The sequence below is a fragment of the Nothobranchius furzeri genome, chromosome 1 (genome assembly GCF_043380555.1).
Source record: "Nothobranchius furzeri strain GRZ-AD chromosome 1, NfurGRZ-RIMD1, whole genome shotgun sequence".
In the NCBI taxonomy this organism is placed as follows: Eukaryota; Metazoa; Chordata; class Actinopteri; order Cyprinodontiformes; family Nothobranchiidae; genus Nothobranchius; species Nothobranchius furzeri.
The window spans coordinates 46,560,447-46,581,354 of record NC_091741.1 but is presented as its reverse complement, the minus strand read 5'-3'; the positions used below and the strand labels follow the sequence as shown (position 1 = coordinate 46,581,354).

The 20,908-nt window shown below is 39.5% G+C and overlaps 1 protein-coding gene across 5 annotated transcripts in view; it reads left to right on the top strand.

Moving 5' to 3' along the window:
- Positions 1-20,908, top strand: part of col7a1l (collagen type VII alpha 1-like) — a 113,832-nt gene that overhangs the window by 35,766 nt on the left and 57,158 nt on the right. For all 5 annotated transcript variants that reach the window (XM_054740064.2, XM_054740065.2, XM_015959275.3 and 2 more), the window contains exons 14-38: positions 210-368; positions 8,972-9,085; positions 9,204-9,353; positions 9,671-9,808; positions 10,269-10,415; positions 12,336-12,455; positions 12,792-12,938; positions 13,563-13,850; positions 13,926-14,065; positions 14,397-14,520; positions 14,859-15,002; positions 16,547-16,734; positions 17,172-17,252; positions 17,350-17,367; positions 17,552-17,578; positions 17,669-17,734; positions 18,069-18,149; positions 18,234-18,260; positions 19,274-19,318; positions 19,400-19,474; positions 19,554-19,649; positions 20,257-20,283; positions 20,439-20,492; positions 20,670-20,741; positions 20,824-20,883. In XM_054740064.2, the coding sequence (XP_054596039.2) occupies positions 210-368; positions 8,972-9,085; positions 9,204-9,353; positions 9,671-9,808; positions 10,269-10,415; positions 12,336-12,455; positions 12,792-12,938; positions 13,563-13,850; positions 13,926-14,065; positions 14,397-14,520; positions 14,859-15,002; positions 16,547-16,734; positions 17,172-17,252; positions 17,350-17,367; positions 17,552-17,578; positions 17,669-17,734; positions 18,069-18,149; positions 18,234-18,260; positions 19,274-19,318; positions 19,400-19,474; positions 19,554-19,649; positions 20,257-20,283; positions 20,439-20,492; positions 20,670-20,741; positions 20,824-20,883 (2,588 nt within the window). The remainder of the gene's footprint in view (positions 1-209; positions 369-8,971; positions 9,086-9,203; positions 9,354-9,670; positions 9,809-10,268; positions 10,416-12,335; positions 12,456-12,791; positions 12,939-13,562; positions 13,851-13,925; positions 14,066-14,396; positions 14,521-14,858; positions 15,003-16,546; positions 16,735-17,171; positions 17,253-17,349; positions 17,368-17,551; positions 17,579-17,668; positions 17,735-18,068; positions 18,150-18,233; positions 18,261-19,273; positions 19,319-19,399; positions 19,475-19,553; positions 19,650-20,256; positions 20,284-20,438; positions 20,493-20,669; positions 20,742-20,823; positions 20,884-20,908) is intronic.

Here is a 20,908-nt window from a genome sequence, read left to right as displayed (position 1 = left end):
CTTGCCAGCAGCATGTGGTGAAATGCAAATATTAGGGGGAGAAAGTGGGACAACTGTATTTGCTGAGCCTCTGATGTCTTGTGGAATAGTAGAAAATGACTGGGAAACGCAAGTATGATAGTGTAGAAGCTACCATGTCACGCTGAAATAATAATTGTTCTATTAAACTTACAATTCTTCTCAAACTGTAAAATGTGTTTTATTTTCAGAGTTTGCAGGTCGAGATCGTCCCAGACAGTTGGCTCTGAACGGCAGCACCACAGAGTACCAGCTGAAGAATGTAGCCCATGATACAGAGTACGTTCTGACGCTCTATGTGCTCTTTGGATCTGTGGTCGGGCCGGGTTTCCCCGCTACCTTTAGAACCTGTAAGTACTCTGCTCTACATTTATTTTGCCACTTTAAAAATTATTGAAACCAAGAGTTTTTCTTTACTTCAGAAGGCACTGGCCCCACTTTGTGTTAATGGCCATAGTGGGAAGCTATGCTTTGTCTTCTTCTACAGATCAGTATCACATGATGATACTTTTACATGATACTCTTATTTTGTGTTAATTAGTTCCAACTGACTGGACCTATTGGGAGACCTTTAATAGACAGTAGTTGAAACAGGAAGTTTAACTGGAAATTGAAGAAATCTTATGGAAAATGTGTTTTTAATTTGTTAATTGTTAATTTGTTAATTGTTAATTTATTTTCTCACTCAGCAGTTTCATTCATCATTCATGCAAAATACAATCATCAACAGTCTCCTAAGTGAAAAAAAGGGAGAGGAAGAAGAAGACTTTTATGACCTACCCCTTTCTACTTCATACAATATAATTTACAGAATGGCCTTATACACAAACCAAGCATAGAACTTCCTTATCTTTGTAAACAAAATCACAATAAAACTTATCAATATACTCATTCAATATTTACTTATCAATCACAAGATTCTATTATTTTTTCTTTATATAGTCTCTTAAATTGATCGGTAGTTCAACATTTTTTCAGGTCATGATTCAGATTATTCCATAATTTTACTCCAGATACTGAAATACACATTTGCTTTAATGTTGTTTGTGCAAAAACTCTTTTAAACTCAGGCTTCTTTCTATTTTTTCCATCATTTGAAATCAAAACAAAAAACTTCTGTAACTTCACTGGCTGTAACCTCTTTTTTGCCCTGAACATAATTAGTAAAGTTTTCAAATTAACCAAATCCCTGAATTTCATAATTTTTGATTCAATAAAAAGTCTATTGGTATGTTCTCTAGCATCTACTTTATAATTCTCATAGCTTTCTTCTGTAATAAAAACAAAGGATTAGTGTTTGTTTTATATTTGTTGCCCCAAACCTCTATACAATAAGTCAAGTATGGAACGATAAATTAATAAAATAATATATGAAGCGTTGATGACTCCAAAATACTTTTTACTTTATTTAAAAGTCCAATACTTTTACACAGTTTTTGTTTGATATATTTTATATGGGGTTTCCAATTACGTTTATGATCCAAGATGACCTCTAAAAATCTTACTTCATTTACTCTTTCAACTGAAGTACCATCTATGGACAGTGTAACAGAATCATCTGTCTTCCTGTTACCAAAAATCATGAATTTCATTTTATTCCAATTTATAAATAATTTATTGTCCATAAACCACTTCTTAAGTTTATTCATCTCACAATCCATATTTTCCTAAATAATTTGTAAGTTATTCCCAGAACAAAATATGTTTGTGTCATCAGCAAACAAAATGAACTGTAATATTTTGGACACATCACAAATATCATTAATATACAAATTAAAGAGCTTAGGTCCCAACACAGAATCCTGTGGGACTCCATATGTAATAATCTGAGAATCTGAAATTTCATCTTCTAACAGTACAAAATGATTTCTTTTAGTCAGATAAGTAAACCAATCATGAGCTATTCTTCTTATACCGTAATTCTTTAAATTAGAAAGTAACAAACTATGGTCTATGGTATCAAATGCTTTTCTTAAATCAATAAACAGACCTGCTGTTTATTGCTTCCTCTCTATTGCTGCTGCAATTTCTTCATTAATTCTAGATATGCCAAGGATGTAGATTTATTTGATCGAAATCCATACTGATTGTCACTCAGCAGTTTAATGTTTTCAATAAAGTTGTCTAGTTTCTGAGTGAACCATTTTTCAAGCACTTTAGAAAACTGGGGAAGCACTGAGACTGGTCTGAAATTATCAAAGCTATGTCTATCACCGTTTTTAAATATTGGAATTACTTTAGCGATTTTCATTTTTTCTGGAAATATACCGTTCTGAACAGACAAATTACAAACATAAGTAAGTGGTTTAACAACATACTCAGTTGTTTTCTTTACTATAGTCATGCCAATCCCATGACAATCAATAGATGTTTTATTTTTACTTTTCTTTACTATTGTCAATGTTTTATTTTCACTTACATCTCCCAAAAATATAGACTGTAGAATTCTACTCCCTCCTGGTATTTTTACATCTTCCTCAATTTTTGTTTCCATAGATTTGGCCCGACTTGGCCCTATGTTTACAAAAAATGAATTAAATTCATTCACCACATCACTTTTATCCCTCAGAACGTTATCTCCTTTAATAAAGTAATCTGGACAATTGGCGTGAAAAGACCTAGGTCTTACAACGCTATTCAAGATTCTCCATGTTCTTTTCATATCACCTTTACATTCCTTCAACCTTAAATTATAATAATCTTTTTTGCTTGCCTTATTATTGTTGTCAATTTATTTTTATAAGTCTTATACTTCATTTCTGTGCTTTTATGTCGAAGTCTGACAAAATCTCTATATAATTTTTTTTTCCTACAGGATTTTAGTAGTCCCTTAGTTAACCAAGGTTTTATATCAACATTTTTCTCTTTTTTACATGTCAGTACTGGGCAATTCTTAACCTAAAGGGTCGTATATGTTTTTAAAAATGTATCATATGCTATGTTCACATCCTTAACATAAACCCCACTCCAGTTTTCCTTTAACAGGTCATTACAACATTTTGTTATTGCTTCCTCTGACCTTATTCTAATATGCTTTATCTGTTCAACTTCTTTGATTATTTCTTTTTATTTGACTATGATGTATTATGAATATTGGTAGGTGATCGCTTATATCACTTATTAAAAGACCACTATTAACTGCCTTATGTATTTCATTTGTATAAATATTGTCAATTAGTGTAGCACAGGTACTGGTAACTCTGGTTGGCTTAGTAATCACAGGATATAAACTCCTACTGGACATTGCGTCTACAAAATCTGTAGTGGTTTTGTGGTTTTCTTGGTTAAGTAAATCAATGCTTTTGTTCTTTTTTAAACACAGAAACAGTTTTGTTTACCTGTTTGTAGCTACAGTTTCGCCGACGGCTGCCGGCTTCTTCAGGCTGACGCTGATGGTGGTGCGTCACTTCCTTCTCCGTTTATCTGCGGGCAGCAGAGGACGTTGTCGCCCTCTACTGCCCGCTCTCCCCTCTCCGACGATGCAGTCCCATGCGTGGTCCAGCGTGTAAACTCCGTCGTCCCTGTTCATGGTCCCACATCCACGTCTCCTTATCTCGATTGCTTCCTTGATCCATCTTTTGTATTTTTGTTGTTCGGTGGTTATGATCCGTGTGCTGTCCCAGTCCATTATATGGTTTTCTCTTAAGCAATGTTCTGTTACGGCTGACTTTTTTATTGTACTTTCTGCTTCTTCTTTTGCTGCTCTTGTGTGTTTACGACTTGCCTCTTTCTCGCACTCCTTTCTGTGTTCTATTGTCCGTGTATTGAGTTGACGTCCGGTTTCTCCTATGTATGTTTTATTGCATATTTTGCATGGGATTTCAAACAAATTTCAAACAAAACACCCCACTTAGACCAATAGTTGACAGCATAGGTACACCAACATACAACATGGCAAAAGATATCAGCAGAATAATCAGCCCGTTATTAGGAAATACAGACCAACACTGCAAAAATAGTATAGAATTGGCAAAAGAACTAAAGGAAATTACAATAGAAGACAACGACATACTCATCTCACATGACGTCACATCCCTGTTCACAAAAACACCAACCCAAAAAACCATAGACATAGTAGTTAACAGAATCAGACAAGACAAAACTTTACACAAAAGGACAAACCTCACAGCAGATGACATAGCACAACTGATAGGACTGGTAGCTAACTCCACTTACTTCACATACGACAACACAATATACAAACAACTGGAAGGCTTCGCCATGGGTAACCCGTTATCAGCCACCCTGTGCGAGTTTTTCTTGGAAGACCTGGAACAAAAAGCCATAGCCACGCCCCCCCCCCAAACTGCAAAATAAAACTATGGAAACGCTACGTGGATGACATACTAGAAATCATACCAAAAGGTCAAACAGAAACACTAACACAACACTTAAACAATATTGACGACACGGGCAACATAAAATTCACTTATGAGTTAGAAACAGAAGGCAGCATAGCATTTATGGATATGAAAATCACCAGACAGACCGACGGGACCCTAAACATAAACTCATACAGGAAACCAACACACACAGACCAATATCTATTATGGACATCAGAACACCCCACCATACACAAAATGTCAGTAATCAGGACATTATATCACCGAGCAAACATGGTAACAGAAGAGAGAGACCGTAAACAAGAGGACAAACACATACAACACGCTTTAAAGACCTGCGCATACCCGACATGGGCAATAAACAAAGGAAAACAACAAACAAAAACAGAAAGCAAAGAACAACCCAAAAAAAGAACCAGAAACCCAGAAAGACAAGAACCAAAACCAGTGATAACCCTACCATACATCAGAGGCATAACGGAAAAAATAAGAGCAACAATGAAAAAACACAACATAAACACACCAACAAAGCCATACACAACAGTTAGAAACAGACTAGCACACCCAAAAGACAAAATATCAGCTGGACAAAAATGTGGAGTCATCTACGAAATCCCATGCAAAATATGCAATAAAACATACATAGGAGAAACCGGACGCCAACTCAATACACGGACAATAGAACACAGAAAGGAGTGCGAGAAAGAGGCAAATCGTAAACACACAAGAGCAGCAAAAGAAGAAGCAGAAAGTACAATAAAAAAGTCAGCCGTAACAGAACATTGCTTAAGAGAAAACCATATAATGGACTGGGACAGCACACGGATCATAACCACCGAACAACAAAAATACAAAAGATGGATCAAGGAAGCAATCGAGATAAGGAGACGTGGATGTGGGACCATGAACAGGGACGACGGAGTTTTCACGCTGGACCACGCATGGGACTGCATCATCGGAGAGGGGAGAGCGGGCAGTAGAGGGCGACAACGTCCTCTGCTGCCCGCAGATAAACGGAGAAGGAAGTGACGCGCCACCATCAGCGTCAGCCTGAAGAAGCCGGCAGCCGTCGGCGAAACTGTAGCTACAAACAGGTAAACAAAACTGTTTCTGTGTTTAAAAAAGAACGAAAGCATGGATTTAGAAAGACACAGCAAGAACACACCTAAGATAAGTAAATCAATATTGAAATCTCCGCATATTAACCAGGTTTTCTTGTCATTTAATCCATCTATAAGATTTTCACACCTTTCTCGAGAACATTCAATTTTAGAACCTGGTGTTCTATAAACACAAGCTATTATAATATTTCTTGTTTTTTCCATCTCGATTTCAACAGCTACACATTCCATCACATCTTCCAAAGCTACTGACATACACTCTACTATTTTACAGTTCAATTAACTTTTAAATACAATGCAACCCCTCCACCTTTTTCTTAACTCTATTTTTATAATACAAATCATACCCTTCTATAACAAAATCAATACCCTTTTCTTCATTTAACCACGTTTCAGATAAAGCAATCACTTGGAAGTGGCCTTTAAATGTTTTCAAGTAATCATTCATCTTATCAAAGGTTGCATAAAGACTTCTACAATTAAAATGGATAAGTGAAAAATTATCTAGATCAATAGGATAATTAAATTGATCATTTGTATAATATGTACAATTGTCATTAATTGCATTTAGTAGATTACTATCTGGATCAATATTGGTTTCATAGTCAAGTGTTTTATATTCTGCAGCTTCAAATCTTTTCAAGGATTTTCCAGCTGATTTTACCATAGCTATTTTTCCAAAAGTACCTCATCTCTTGTGTATCTCAAGAGACCTTGACTCCTCCATCAGTTCATGGCCAGGAATTCTTCTCCTTCAACTTCCATCCTGTGCTCCTCATTATTGATTCCAGATCTTCCCTTTTCATCTGGAACATTCATCTTTACTCCGAACTCTCATAATCCAATTGCAGCAGCCTGGGGATCATTGTATAGTCGCACTTTCCCGTCCTCACAGAAGATCTTTAGTTTAGCTGGAAACAGAATCCGCGACTTAATTTTCCTTTCACTGAGTATTTTCCGCACTTCCTTGTATTTTGCACGCTGCTTAAACACAGCTCTTGTAAAGTCCTCATCGAAGTAGATGTTTTGGTCCTTCACTTGTATATTTCTTTTTCTCCAAGCAGCTTCTAGTACTTTCCATTTCATAGCATATGATTGGAACTGAACCAGAATCGCTCTGGGGCGCTCCTTTCGTCCTGTCTTCAGCCCAACTCTGTGTGCCTTCTCAATATGCAGTTCATAAGCCAGCTTTTCCTGAGCCAATTTGATTACAAAATCAATGATGTTATTTCCTTCACAATCTTCTGGTACCGAGTAGATTCTTATATTTTTCTGCGGGTTTGGCTTTCAAGTTCTTCACATTTTATTTCTAATTGTTTTTGCACTTGAAGCATTTGTATTAACACTTTGGAGGTTTTCATTGCATGATCTTCGTTCTCAGCAATTCTCTGTTCAGCTTCCTCCGTTCTTTTTTTAATGTTCATGAAATCTACTCGTAGCTCGTTCATTTCGGCTTTCAATGCTCCAAAACTGACTGATGTTTCAGTTCGACACTCCTTCAGTTCTTTAAGTATTTCAGCCAAACCTGATGATTTGATCGGTGACATGTCCTCAGTTGTTTCCTCTCGATTATTCTCCATTTGTTTTTGCGCATCTGCCTCAGCTCTTGCTGGGTAGGTTCGCGGCCGAGTGTGAAGCGGTTGGGATGAGGATCAGCACCTCCAAATCTGAGACCATGGTTCTCGACCGGAAAAGGGTGGCTTGCCACCTCCGGGTCGGGGGAGAGGTCTTACCTCAAGTGGAGGAGTTTAAGTATCTCGGGGTCTTGTTCATGAGTGAGGGTAGGAGGGATCGGGAGATCGACAGGCGGATTGGTTCGGCGTCTGCAGTGATGCGGACGCTGAGCCAATCTGTCGTGGTGAAGAGGGAGCTGAGCCAGAAAGCCACGCTCTCGATTTACCGGTCGATCTACGTCCCAATCCTCACCTATGGTCATGAGCTTTGGGTAATGACCGAAAGAACGAGATCGCGGATACAAGCGGCCGAAATGAGTTTCCTCCGTAGGGTGGCCGGGCTCAGCCTTAGAGATAGGGTGAGGAGCTCGGACATTCGGGAGGGACTCGGAGTAGAACCGCTGCTCCTCCGGATCGAAAGGAGCCAGTTGAGGTGGTTTGGGCATCTGGTCAGGATGCCTCCTGGACGCCTCCCCGGGGAGGTGTTTCGGGCATGTCCTGCCGGCAGAAGGCCCCCGGGTCGACCCAGGACACGTTGGAGAGTTTACATCTCCAATCTGGTCCGGGAACGCCTTGGGGTCCTGCCGGAGGAGCTGGTGGACAAGGCTGGGGAGAGGACGGCCTGGAGCTCCCTAATTGGGATGCTGCCCCCGCGACCCGGACCCGGATAAGCGGAGGAAGACGAAGACGAAGACGAAGACGAAGCATCTGCCTCCATTGGTTTGGAAGACTGCTTTTGTCTTCCCTTTGACATCTTTCACAACTCCAGTTGTAAATTTATCAAGTTGCAGTTGTCTTCCTTTTTTCAAATAGTTTTCCAATGTTGTTGATCAGTTTAGTCCGAATTTAGTCCAAGTTTTAGATTTAATTGTTTGCAGAGACTCACGCCAGCACAGCTTGTCCAGTGGCCATCTTGGCACACCCTTAGACATGAAAGGATATGAATTAGGCTTTAAAAAGAAGATTTTTGTCATTCTTGTTAAAAAATCTTTAGCTTTCAGTTGTTAAATATCATTCCAAGTCAAACCTTACTGATGCATTCTTTTCATCACTTTTATTTTATTGAAAGTTTGTTTGCCCAGCACTCCCATAGTTTCTGTCTTTAACTTCCTCAAAATGTCAGTGTGACTAAATCAGAAGGGATTTTATTTAAAGTCTCCAGAGTAAAAAATAATAAAATACTGTTTGGTAAAAAGCCCTTTTTTTGTTAGGCTTCATTAATGTTGAACGTGACTAGGGGTTAGTTTAGCGTGACAAAAGGTTTCTACAGAGAAGTAAGATATAAATGTGTAAGAAAAAAACTTAAGGTAAGAGGATTTGGCTTGTAGGAGTAATTTCCAGAGAAAATGTTCTCAGTATTTGCTCAGCTACATAAAATATAATTTTGTATTTGTTTACAAGAAACAAATGTCTTGTCCGTGGAGGTTTGCATGTGTTTAAACCACACACACACACACACACACACACACACACACACACACACACACACACACACACACACACACACACACACACACACACACACACACACACACACACACACACACACACACACACACCAGCAAAACAAGCTGTTAATTTAAGTATTTGATGGTCAATACATTCTCAGCTTCTGATCATGTGCCAAGATGACTTATGAACAATGTGAGCACGGTGAAAGAACCTTTTCTGGAGAATAAAATGAAAGGTGTCCCTGTCCTAGTGATTTGTCTCTCCACACACACATTTTAGAGCCTAAATTTGAAAATAAAACATACATTATTCTTGCTTAGAAGTTCAAGAAAACCTCATCTTTTTTTTCTTTTGGCTTTCTCAGCTCCTTTGGGGTATGTGTCCAACTTCAAGGTGATATCCTACACCAGCACTGCTATAGATGTTGAGTGGAGTTCTATTGTTGGAGCTACGGAGTACAAACTCTCTTGGAAAACAGGTGAATTATTTAACTGTACGGCTCTCTGCTTGTCTTCTAACTATTAAACAACATGCTCACCTTTTTAAGCTTTAAATGAAAGTGTCTTGTTTAATTGTGTCTGAATCCATGCTTACAGATGACGGTACACCCCAGTTTCATTATCTGGACCGCAATGTCCTGTCATACAAGATTAAAGACCTGAACCCACAGTCCATTTACACCATCACTATTTGTGCAGTCTACGGCAACTCAGAGGGACCTGAAATCTCCTTGTCTCAGCTAACAGGTACAGATCTTGGTTTATCTTTTGGTCAAAATTGATGGGATGGTGCTGAAAATCTCTGGTGCTGCAGTAACCTGCTGGTGTCTCTGTATGATTGACACATTGACACTGTGGTCTTCCTGTTTTAAGCACAGATTACTGTTGCTGTCACATCTAATATGTGTCAGAGTTCATGTCAGTGGGGGATGCTTTTATTTTATTAATGTCAATGTCAAAGAATGTGTGTTTTACTAAAGTTAACGTAATATAATAAGGCCTGAGTAAATCTCTATTTTTCCTGAAGTTAGATGAAAACCTAATCATGTGATGTCATTTCTCAGCTGCAGTCTCAGACTCTGAGCCCATCCAGGCAGTGAGGGAGGTGAAGGTCCTGGACATCGGGGTAAACTCCATCACCCTGTCTTGGAGGAAAACACCGGGAGTTTCAGGGTATAAAATCTCCTGGATTCCCTTCCTCTGTAAGACACTGCTTTTATGTCTGCAAATGTCCCAGTCAATGTTGACAAATCACATTACTTACTTGTTTATGAAATAGTTATGTCTCCCAAACTGAGATCAGACTGGCCGAATTTATTTTGAAACTCTGCAAGTAAACCTTATAAAATTGCATCTGTTTAAAATTGAACTCATGCACTGCCAAGTTAAAATTTTGTAGATGTGTTTAACAAAAATGTTTCTTGGAAATTGCATATTATTTGATTTATTCTATAAAGTTATTGCCTATTTTTGCATAGTTGAGTCTGTTTTCAATTAAAACTGCTTATTGCTGCCATTTTGCCTGCAGGTTCATTTGAAAACTCACCGTTTAGTTTCCTGTGGCTCATCAGTGTAGAGTTTCAACTGTATAAGCGTTCACAGCGCTGCTGTTTCACAGTCTCATAACCTCCACATGCTGAATCTGATTATTCTCTGCACCAGGGGGTGATGAGAAGTCCCAAGTGGCTTCTGCTGCCTCTACCACCTTCACCATCTCCAACCTGCGGGAGAGCACAGCTTATAAGATCCAGGTTTCACCACTTGTTGGTAGCAGAGAGGGAAGCCCAGTCCTGGTTACTGCACGCACCTGTAAGTCCAGCCCACACATAAAGAGTGAGAAACTGAGAAAAACATGATTTCAATTAAACCATTAGGCATGATGTCGGGCGACGGTGGCACAGGAGTTAAGTGCTCGCCCTGTGATCGGAAGGTTGCAGGTTCGAGCCCCGCTCAGTCTGTCGCTGTCGTTGTGTCCTTGGGCAAGACACTTAACCCACCTTGCCTGCTGGTGGAGGTCGGAGGGACCGGTGGCGCCAGTGCTCGGCAGCCTCGCCTCTGTCAGTGCGCCCCAGGGCAGCTGTGGCTACATCGTAGCTCATCCCCACCAGCGTGTGAATGTGTGTGTGAATGGGTGAATGACTGATTGTGTTGTAAAGCGCCTTGGGGGGTTCCAGGACTCTAGAAGGCGCTATATCAAATACAGGCCATTTACCATTTACCATGTCTTGCTCCAGATTTTTCAGGGTTGACTTGATTACTAACAGTGACAGCCAGATGCAACAAATCCCCATTAAGGCAATCATCAGAATCAGAAATGCTTTTTGATCCTAGGGGAAATTGTGCCTGATACATAAACAATCATGTGTTCTTACTAGGGATGAGCCGGATACTCGTTTCAGACGAGTATCCGGTACGGATAAAGCATTTTTGACGAATACGAGCATGAAACGAGTAAAACTAGTAAATATCTGTAATCGTGCTGAAGGAAAATCCTCATTGGGTAACTGACTGTCTTCACGCTCTGTGATTGGCCAGTCACATGGAGCGCCCGCCCCTCCCTACACACAAAACTGCAGCCGGCCGGGAGCTCAGTTCGTCCTGTTCATCCACGCACACACACAGACAGTAACGGATCGCGCTGTGATTGCTTCACTGTTTCTCACGTTTCTTCAGTTTTCCCTAGGTTTTCTTCAGCTCGCCTCTTTTTCGGTTGAATATTTAAAGTTTCTTTTTTCGTAACTTACATGGTGCATTTGACAAGACAGAGCTGACGTGCTGTTCATTTTTTTTTTGAACTCTCTCTCTCTCTCTCTCTCTCTCTCTCTCACACACACACACACACACACACACACACACACACACACACACACACACACACACACACACATTAATCAACATTTTTTTGTTTAACTTTGTGTGGGAAAATGCCAAGAACGTCAAGAAAAAAATCAGTTTAATCAAATTAAAATTAAAAAATATACATAAAGTTGTGTCTGGTTCTAACATTTCATATTTCCTAGTTCCTACTGCATGAGTTGAGATGTATTAATCCATGCACTCAAATATTAATGTTCTGATTTTATTGAAAAACTTGTTCTGTAATAGTTCCTTTACTGTTGTGATCAAAAATATTTAATCTAAATTCTGAGGCTGCTCTGTAAATAGTTTTCAAATAAACAATACACATAGCAACTTCTGATCAATCCATATCAATTTCAGACTTAAAATATATTGATGTAAACCACACCCACTTCCGATTAAACCACGCCCACTTCCGGGTTATGTCACGCCCATTCCGAGTACAGATACAGATAATTTAGTTTTTTGAACAGATACAGATACAGATAGTGGTGTACTCGCTCATCCCTAGTTCTTACCTTTAATTTTACAGTGCTGCATAGAGATTTAACATTTTGAGGCAATAACACCTATAAGCAAAAGGTTGGGGCAGTTTGATAGATGGATTATGATGAAGTCCTTATGATCAGGATGTTCACAGTGAATTGATGAGTTTTTTCAGGATTGTATTTTTCAGAGGCAATTACAATTATTTCTTTAAAAAAAATTTACATTTGATTTATTGGTTTCATGAGTATGTGAAGAGCATTTTAAGCAATATGGCAGAAAATGCTCCAGAAAAACCATTTCATACCCCACCTTTAGGTAAACTGGTCAAATTTAACTTTTGATGTGTTTCATCTGTTGATTTTCTTTTTGTGCAACTTTTAGTGGATCTTCCTAAAGTGGAAGGATTTGCTGCTCTGAACACGACGGACAGCAGCACCATTCTGAACTGGACACCTGTGGCAGGTGTTTCTGGATACCTTCTCTCCTGGAGGCACATCTCAGGTTAATGTTCAAGCACAGCGAGCCTCTGGTTAAGCACCATGTTACTCCTTATTCTTGCTGGAGGGATTTTCTTTCCTTTCTGGTCTGGAAATGCCATGGATTCTCCCAGAGGAGCTGGATAAAGTAACCGAGGAGCAGGAGTTATTGTCTTTTCTCTTTGACCTCTCACCTCTGTGACTCAACCTGGATAAGCTGAAGAAAATGGATGACTGGATGTGCTAGATTTTAGTCTTTTAATGGCAGATGTTCTTATGCATTTATTTGTTTGGTGACAAGTTGTTTTCTGAGTTAATTTTAAACATCACTGACATGTTTATAATTATGTTATGTCTTCAGTACTGGAGACAAAAACCGAGACCCTGGGCCCTGGATTCTTCTCATATAAGATCAGAGACCTCCAGTATGGCAGAACATACATTTTCACTATCAGACCTTTGTATGGAGAAGTTGAGGGGCCTATAAGCACCATATACCAGAGGATATGTAAGACTTCTTTCAACTACTTCAATTACACATCAAGCACAAGATATGGAATCAGTCCTGTAAAATATCTTGTTTTGGTCTGGGATGCATTTTTAAAACAAATTATTGCAGAGATATTAAAAGAATAACATAAAATGTTATGAAAACTTTAAGAGTTTCTGACTAAGCCTCAGTAGCATGAAAGTAACAGTTTCAGAGAGTATTAAAGCTATGCTATAGTTTGAAATGGACATTTCTTATAGTGAGTAGCGCAGCTAGTTTCAGCACCATGGACAGCACCCAGGCTTCAGATTTTTACCTTTAAACAATGTTTTTCTAGTTATTATTATTATTATTATTATTATTATTATTATTATTATTATTAGTAGTAGTAGTAGTAGTAGTAGTAGTAGTAGTAGTAGTAGTAGTAGTAGTAATATTTTTCTGACAAGATAAGCCACAGATTTCTCAAAAAAAGTCATCTATATTATCTGGATCCATTTTAAAAGTTCATAAGCAAATATGCACTTTTTTTAATCTAACTAGGATTTCTTTCCTATTTAACATGTTTAATGATAATAATTAATGATAAATTAAATTCGTTTTTATCTTTTGTCTTTTATAATATGGTTGTACACATCACAGTGGGACAGGATAATCCTGTGAAAAGTGCCCAGTCTGTTCCGACTACAGTGATCCCAAACTCCTTGTACACCATGACGGACTCCCAAACCACCTCCATCACCATCAGCACTACTGTTGCTCAGTCTTCCACCACGACAACCGAGCCCCCCACAGCTGCACCACCAACTAAACCACCAACAACCAAGAAACCACCACCTCAACCCAGTGCCACCAAAGCTAAACCAGATCCGATCACTGCGCTGAAACCAGCCACAGTTAGCACAAAGTCCACGGCTCCACCAAGACCAGGTACACTGGAGATGATTTTTAGTAGAACATCTTTCTATGTTTTATATTTCATTCACCTGCTTTCTGTTTTGCCAGTGTGTGGGAGGGCCAAAGCAGACATAGTATTCTTACTGGATGAGTCCTCGAGCATTGGTGTTAACAACTTCATCAAGATGAAGGACTTTATATTCCGAGTGGCCACTTACTTCCCTGTGATTAGTCCACAGGGCACACAGGTAGGTTTTTAGTGCTGGTTTGATGATGTGCCAGTTGAAACTTTCACCAGTTGAATCACAAGTTTCTTTTACATTTTCAAAAAGTTATTTTAACTACGTAGTTTTGTTATTTTTGTAATGAATTCTGCCCCTAGTGAGTTACCTGTGTCAGACACAATGATTAAGTGGAACAAAATGTGGTTTCAGTGGAAAAGGGGTGCAAATCACAGAAAGGCAAGCACTACAAAAGTGCAACAGTCAAATAGATCTCTCTCAGCACACTGAAAATAGAACAGAAAGTCAGTATATGTTTTTTGTGGTGATGTGCATGTTTCCTTTTAATTTTCTTCAGATAGCCGTGGTTCATTACAGCGATGAGCCTCGTATTGAATTCCGTCTAAGTGACTTCAAAGACAGAAACTCACTGCTCAGGGCAATCAGAGGGCTGCCGTATAGAGGAGGCAACACCAAAACAGGTTAGCTGAGCTCATTCAGATATTTCTCTGTTTGCTACCTGTTCTTTGATTGCATTTAATTTTTTTAACCTGCTGGAGGCAGGCATTGCAGATTTACAACAGTTAAAACCTACCTATCTGGTTACTCCACATATGTATTTCATGAGAATTTTTTAACTCAGAAGTATCCCTGAAGGACTTAGTTGTTCGTCCTTTTATCAAAACTTATTTTGAGCCTGAGAGGGTTAAAGGCTTTCTGGTCCTGCTGAAGGTGTCACAGTTTCTACTGGCTGTTATTGATTATCCCTTAATCTGCTAGTGTCAGGTGTCATATATGAATATTTTCTGTGTGTCTCCAGGAAAAGGGATCAGCTATGTTCTGCAGGAAGTGTTCCAGGAGTCTTTGGGGATGAGACAAGATGTGGCCCACGTTCTGGTTCTGATTACAGATGGAAGGGCTCAGGATGATGTTTTGCCACCATCTATAGTGGCACGTGTCTTTGGTCAGTTCCACAAGGAAGCCATTCTAAACACCACTTTGATGATGAAAGGGTTGCCTTTTTTTGACCATTTTTATTACAAATATTGGTTTTAATCATCATAATTATTTCTTACAGTTTCTATTATCAATCAATCAATCAATCAATCAATACTTTATTAATCCCAGAGGGAAATTAGAGTTTCAGTACACACAATTCAGAGATCAGACATACATGGGCAAGACACATGACAAGAATTGGTGACTGTGGTCATTCGCAACCCGAGTCGCGCTACCTTAATAGAGATAAGAGGGTTACATGAGGATTGGTTCAGGTGGAGGGAGAAAAAGGCACTTCAGAGTTAACCTCCACCAGGAGGGCAGCTTTGCTCTGCAAAAAAAAAACACCTCAACAGATATGCAACAGACTTCAGACAACACAACATTAGACTCCAATAGGAAGGCGGGGGGGGGGCTGGGATCCTGTTTCCCCCAGCGAGAGCAGCCATCTACGGTGCTCATCTACTGTACAGTCACAGGTGGGAGGGAGATCTTGGGAGAAGCGAAGAGCACATTGACTCCTGCAGATTGATGACCTCGCCAGGCTGAAGTCCATCAATCCGAAGGCGGGGGGTTGGGTTTTCACAGCATCTGTCTGCATTCCGCTTGCCGCTCAAGGCTGCCAGGGCGTCTGATTCAGATAACAAGAATTTGTTTGGGTCAGGCTGAGATAATTTTCCTCTCTGCCTTCAGTCTTTACTGATCATTCCAGTCCTTCAGTGAAGCCAATTTTGGGTTTTTAAACCTGTCCATACCGTCCGGTGACTCTCTCGGAGATGACATCCATTTTGAGCACTAATACAGGTATCACAGCTAGAACATTGTCCAGCTTACGATTCACCTCGAGTAACGTCCCAGTCTGTGAAGTCTCCACACGGACGGTGCTTTCCGTGGGTGCGGGTCGCCCTCCAATCGCTCCCGTCTTCTCAAATTTCCAGAAAACCAGATATCCTCCCACTCCAATCAGGAGAAATCCTGTGATCATCAGGCCGAATATCCACACGTCTTTGATATCCTCAATGGACAGCTGGGAGAGGCATATGATCTTCCACTCCTTCCAGGAATCCAGCATATATCCCACCGGGTGTGTCCCCTGTGGACATGTGGGAGCCCCCTGCTCCGTTCTCATTGTTGAAAAAATCTTATCGATCACATTGAATGACCAATTTATCAAATCCATGGTTAGTAAAAATAAAGTTTTTCAGAAGAAATGCAGAGAAGCGCTCTGTGGACAGACAGGACAAAGAGCCTTGGGGAAAAAAGATAAGAGAGCGAAAGAGAGAAGCATCTGTACTCCTTGAGTGCCTTGAAGAAAAATTTTATCCTAATTGGTGTGAATAAACCTTTTTTCCGACCTATATAGAAGATGAAAATAATACCTAATCTCAACTGTATTTGAACTTAAGTTTCTGCATTTAGAGATGTTGTGCTGCTTTATAACCTGAGCATGTCAAAGTTACATGAGCTGCTTTATTTCTTACCAACTGTTTTAAATCTATGTTTCTATAGGGGTCAGTGTACTTACAGTCGGGGTGTCTAACGCAGATATCGAGGAGCTAAATAAAATTGCTGCTTCCGCCAGCTACAAAAACGTCTTCTACTCTCCCACCTTTGATGATTTCCCCTCCATAGAAAGGGAGTTCATCAGCAGCATCTGTAGCGAGGAGCTTCTGTCTGAGTTTAAATTACAAGATGAGGTAAGAAAAAAAGTTGTTTCATTAGTTTCTGTTTCACTCCTCATTGTACCTTGTGTGAAGTCATCTAAAAGCATCCTTATTTAAAAGCAAGGAAACAAATCGATGTTTGATTTGTCATGTTTCAGGTGATTTATGTTTGTTGAACTTTTGCAATGCAGGTTAGTGAGTAAATCTTTAGTATATGTGGAAAAGCTGGAAATGGTTGTTCAAGAACAGCAAAGCAATAGAAACAAGCATTTGGTTACTTTACAAACTCACAAGTGTTCTTCAGAAGTGAAAACAGAATCATTCATGACTTCCTTTTGACGTCAGCTCAGTGGTTAGAGGATATGAAATCAGAGGGAATTTTAAGTCATTTCAACAGAAGGTTTTTCTGCTTCTAAACTCTAAATTAAGTCCCTTCCTAATGTGCTTTTTATTGTTATTTCAATGTTCAGTTTGCTCAATTAGACACACCAACTGAAGACCCAGAGGAGATGCAGAAACCTCAGGGTCCCTGCTCTTCACGGTGTGAGAAGGTTGGTGCAGAATAATATTTAATCACAAGTCAGAATTATTAATCGTTGAACAAAATTTGGATCAGCCAAAATGAATCATGTTTATCTTGTTTAACAGGGTCAAAAAGGAGAAAGGGTGAGTGAACTGATACAAATTAGATCGTTGATATATTCTCGTAAAACTGATTTGTGTGTGTGTGTGTGTGTGTGTGTGTGTGTGTGTGTGTGTGTGTGTGTGTGTGTGTGTGTGTGTGTGTGTGTGTGTGTGTGTGTGTGTGTGTGTGTGTGTGTGTGTGTGTGTGTGTAATTCTAAACTCTAGGGAGATGGGTTTGGTCTTGGAGGTTTGGTATGTTTCTCTGTTTCTTTGCCATGAAATTTAAAACAGATTATTTTACACGTGTTTAATTTAGTAAAATTAGCTATTTTTGTTCTGCAGAAATTCAGACCAAGTCCTGGACAGTTTGATCCTTTCACCTCATCTAAAGGAGAACGCGGAGAGAAGGTAAATCTTATGTACCACCACCATTATGAAATAACAATATCTATAACTATTCACTTTAATTGACATCATTCATCTGTTGTCATTGTGGCAGCGGTTCATACTTTTTACATCCCTTATGGAGCTAATTTGTGATATGGATGGTAACAGCTGAGTGGTTGTCATGGTAACAAGGGGAGGATGTGAGAAAAGTATATGTTTGGGAATCCTACAGAATCTGCATTGAAAAAAGAATAAATAACTATGATGTGTCACCAGAGATTGAGAACTTTCAACCTGGGAAAAGACAACTGGTGTGAAAGACTTGGGGTTGAAATGTTTGGACTTTACTTGTTAGGGACCTCCTGGAACAGATGGTGTCCCTGGGTTGCCAGGGAGACCAGGACGAACGGGGCCCCCGGGTTCTCCTGGTCAGCGGGTAACTAAAAAAAGTGTTAATATTATTATTCATCAAAATAAATAATATTACATGATGTAATTTTGTTTTTATCTTTTTTGTCAGGGTTTTCCAGGCATTCCAGGTGACATGGTGAGATGGAAAGGAATTTAGATTAAAAATATAAATTTTTGTGGATTCCAATAGAAGGATAGAGAAGTATTATTGACATATCAGCACCTGTCCATACCGTCCGGTGACCCTCTCCGAGATGACATCCATTTTGCGCACTAATACCGGTATTGCAGCTAGAACATTGTCCAGCTTACGATTCACCTCGAGTAACGTCTCAGTCTGTGAAGTCTCATATTTCAAATCAAATGATCATCATTTTATTCATAAAGCACCATTTTATATTAATTGATGCCTAAAATGATGGGAAGATTTGACATTTTGGGGGTAGTGCCCTTCCTACTCAGAGCAGTATTGTATTTTCTGATAACGAACTAAAATTCTTTCACCATAACAAATACATGCGAGTATAGATGGATCAATAATTTTTTTTTGTGTTTACTTGATTAAGACAAATTAAAGGAAAGGTCTGAACCCTGGGCCCACACTGTTGGTAGATACTCTGTTTGTCAGGGTTCTCCAGATAAACCAAGTGGAGCCCCACAAATATGTCCAATGTTCTCTTAATCTGGTAATTTTATCTTGTGATAACATGTTTCTACCCTGAAAGTTGTTTCTTACAGATGACGGTCTTTAAATGGGACAAAAATATGAATGCTTTTATCATTCTGTAAATATGGTCCTAATAATGATCAGATCCGACCATATGCAAGACTTTCTGGTTCTCTAAAGACCTAAACAACAAATGTCTCTGAAATTGGCCGCAATTGAAAGCCTTGATGGTCTCTCTTTTTTTGTAGCCAAACCGTTTTCAGAGAAAAGACCGAACAAACAGAGACAAAAAAACATGATAGAATATTTATTTATTGGTCTCGATAGAGAATCTGGAGTAGGTTAACATTTGTGAAAGTCCCATATAACTTTGTAGTAAAGCAATACCATCAACATATAAATACTTGACATTTTCATGTCTGTTTAATCAGAATAATGATTTTGTTTTCATTTACATTATTTCATCTTCCTTTTTTCGATAGGGTATTCCTGGACCCACTGGTCCGAAGGGTCAGAGAGGAGAGAGAGTAAGCTGGACTGAACTTACATCAGTTTGCTCTGGTGCATTGTGCTGTCAGGTTGATGTTTCATGTTGGATTCACCCACAGGGAGAGCCCGGGTACGTCATAGCTGGCACAGACTCTAATTATGTTCCTGGACGAAAAGGAGAACCTGGATCATCAGTAAGTTCTCAATAAAAGTTTTTGAGTTTATCAGAGGTGTACTTCTGATGGTTTAAAGGTTATTCTCTCCTTGTTACAGGGTCCCCAGGGACCAGCAGGTGTACCTGGTGTCAATGGTTCTCCGGGCCTGCCTGGACAACCTGGACCACCAGGAGCACCAGGTTTATCTGTGAAAGTAAGTTCAAATTTGAAGTTGCAAGTAAAGGTAAACACCGTTAGCCTGGCAAGCCAGACTAAAAAAATGTATTATTTAGTCTGGCCACGCTCCACTGACGGCTCTCGGTTGTGGGGCGGGTTCTACCGTTGTCTTTCAAATGATCTCTGCATTCCACTGGACAATGAATGTGACATACTCTTGTTTCACTCTGTTGCATCATCCCACCCACCAGGCATATAGAGTGCCCTGATTGGCCCACAAAGCGGATAAAGCTCTGTGATTTGTTCACTAAGCAGATAGAGCACTATGATTGGCCCACCATTATGGACCAATCACAGCTCTTCATGTGTTTGAAACCCCTCTAGAGAGCTGTGATTGGCTAGCCAGAGTCCTGGTAGGAGCTGCTGAGGTTCCAATGGAGCGTGCCTAGACTGCAAAGCAAGAATTTGGTCTAGTTCACTAGGCTAAAACACTGTAATTCCATGTGGTTTCACTCCCAGCATCAGTCATATTGTAACGTTTATTACCCATGATGCATTGTGCTAGATGATACTTTAAATGTTCAAAGAAGTTTTGATGTTCCACACAACCCCACAGAGCTGCTTTTTTTATGTGCGCTTTGTAGGGAGAAACTGGAGAGCTGGGAGCAAAAGTAAGTGGCAAGCCTGTCTTGTTCAAATACTGACTCGCTGGTACTTCTGCTTTAATTTCACTTTTATGCAATTCTTTCACAAAAGCCTATTTTTACATACACAGAATCGGTTATTTTGTTATATGACATACACTGTTTCCCTTTAATTTTTAAAGGGTTTACGGGGGAAGCAGGGCATGAAAGGAGACAAAGGAGAGTCCGGGAAAGATGTAAGCACATATCTATTATAGTTATCAGCAGAGCGAAAAAGACATTGTCTAGTCTAAAAACATCTTGATCTTTTTTTTTTCTAGGAAAAATGACTATGCAGATTTTTAAAAATTCTGTCTTTTTTATGTATTTATTATTATTATTATTTAACTCTCAAACTTTTACATGAACCATAGGGGGCTGCAGGTCTGCCCGGTCCCATCGGCGTTGATGGGATACCAGGAGTCCCCGGTCAGAAAGGACAGAAGGTAAAACACCTACTAAATGCAACTTTTACCTTAAATTTTAAAAGAATTCCATTTGACCTCCTGTATTTAAATGTTTTTCCAGGGAGAAGAAGGAGTCGGTAAACAGGGAATTCAAGGTCCTCATGGAGAGAAGGGAGAAAAGGTACTAGTGTAGAGCAACAAACTCA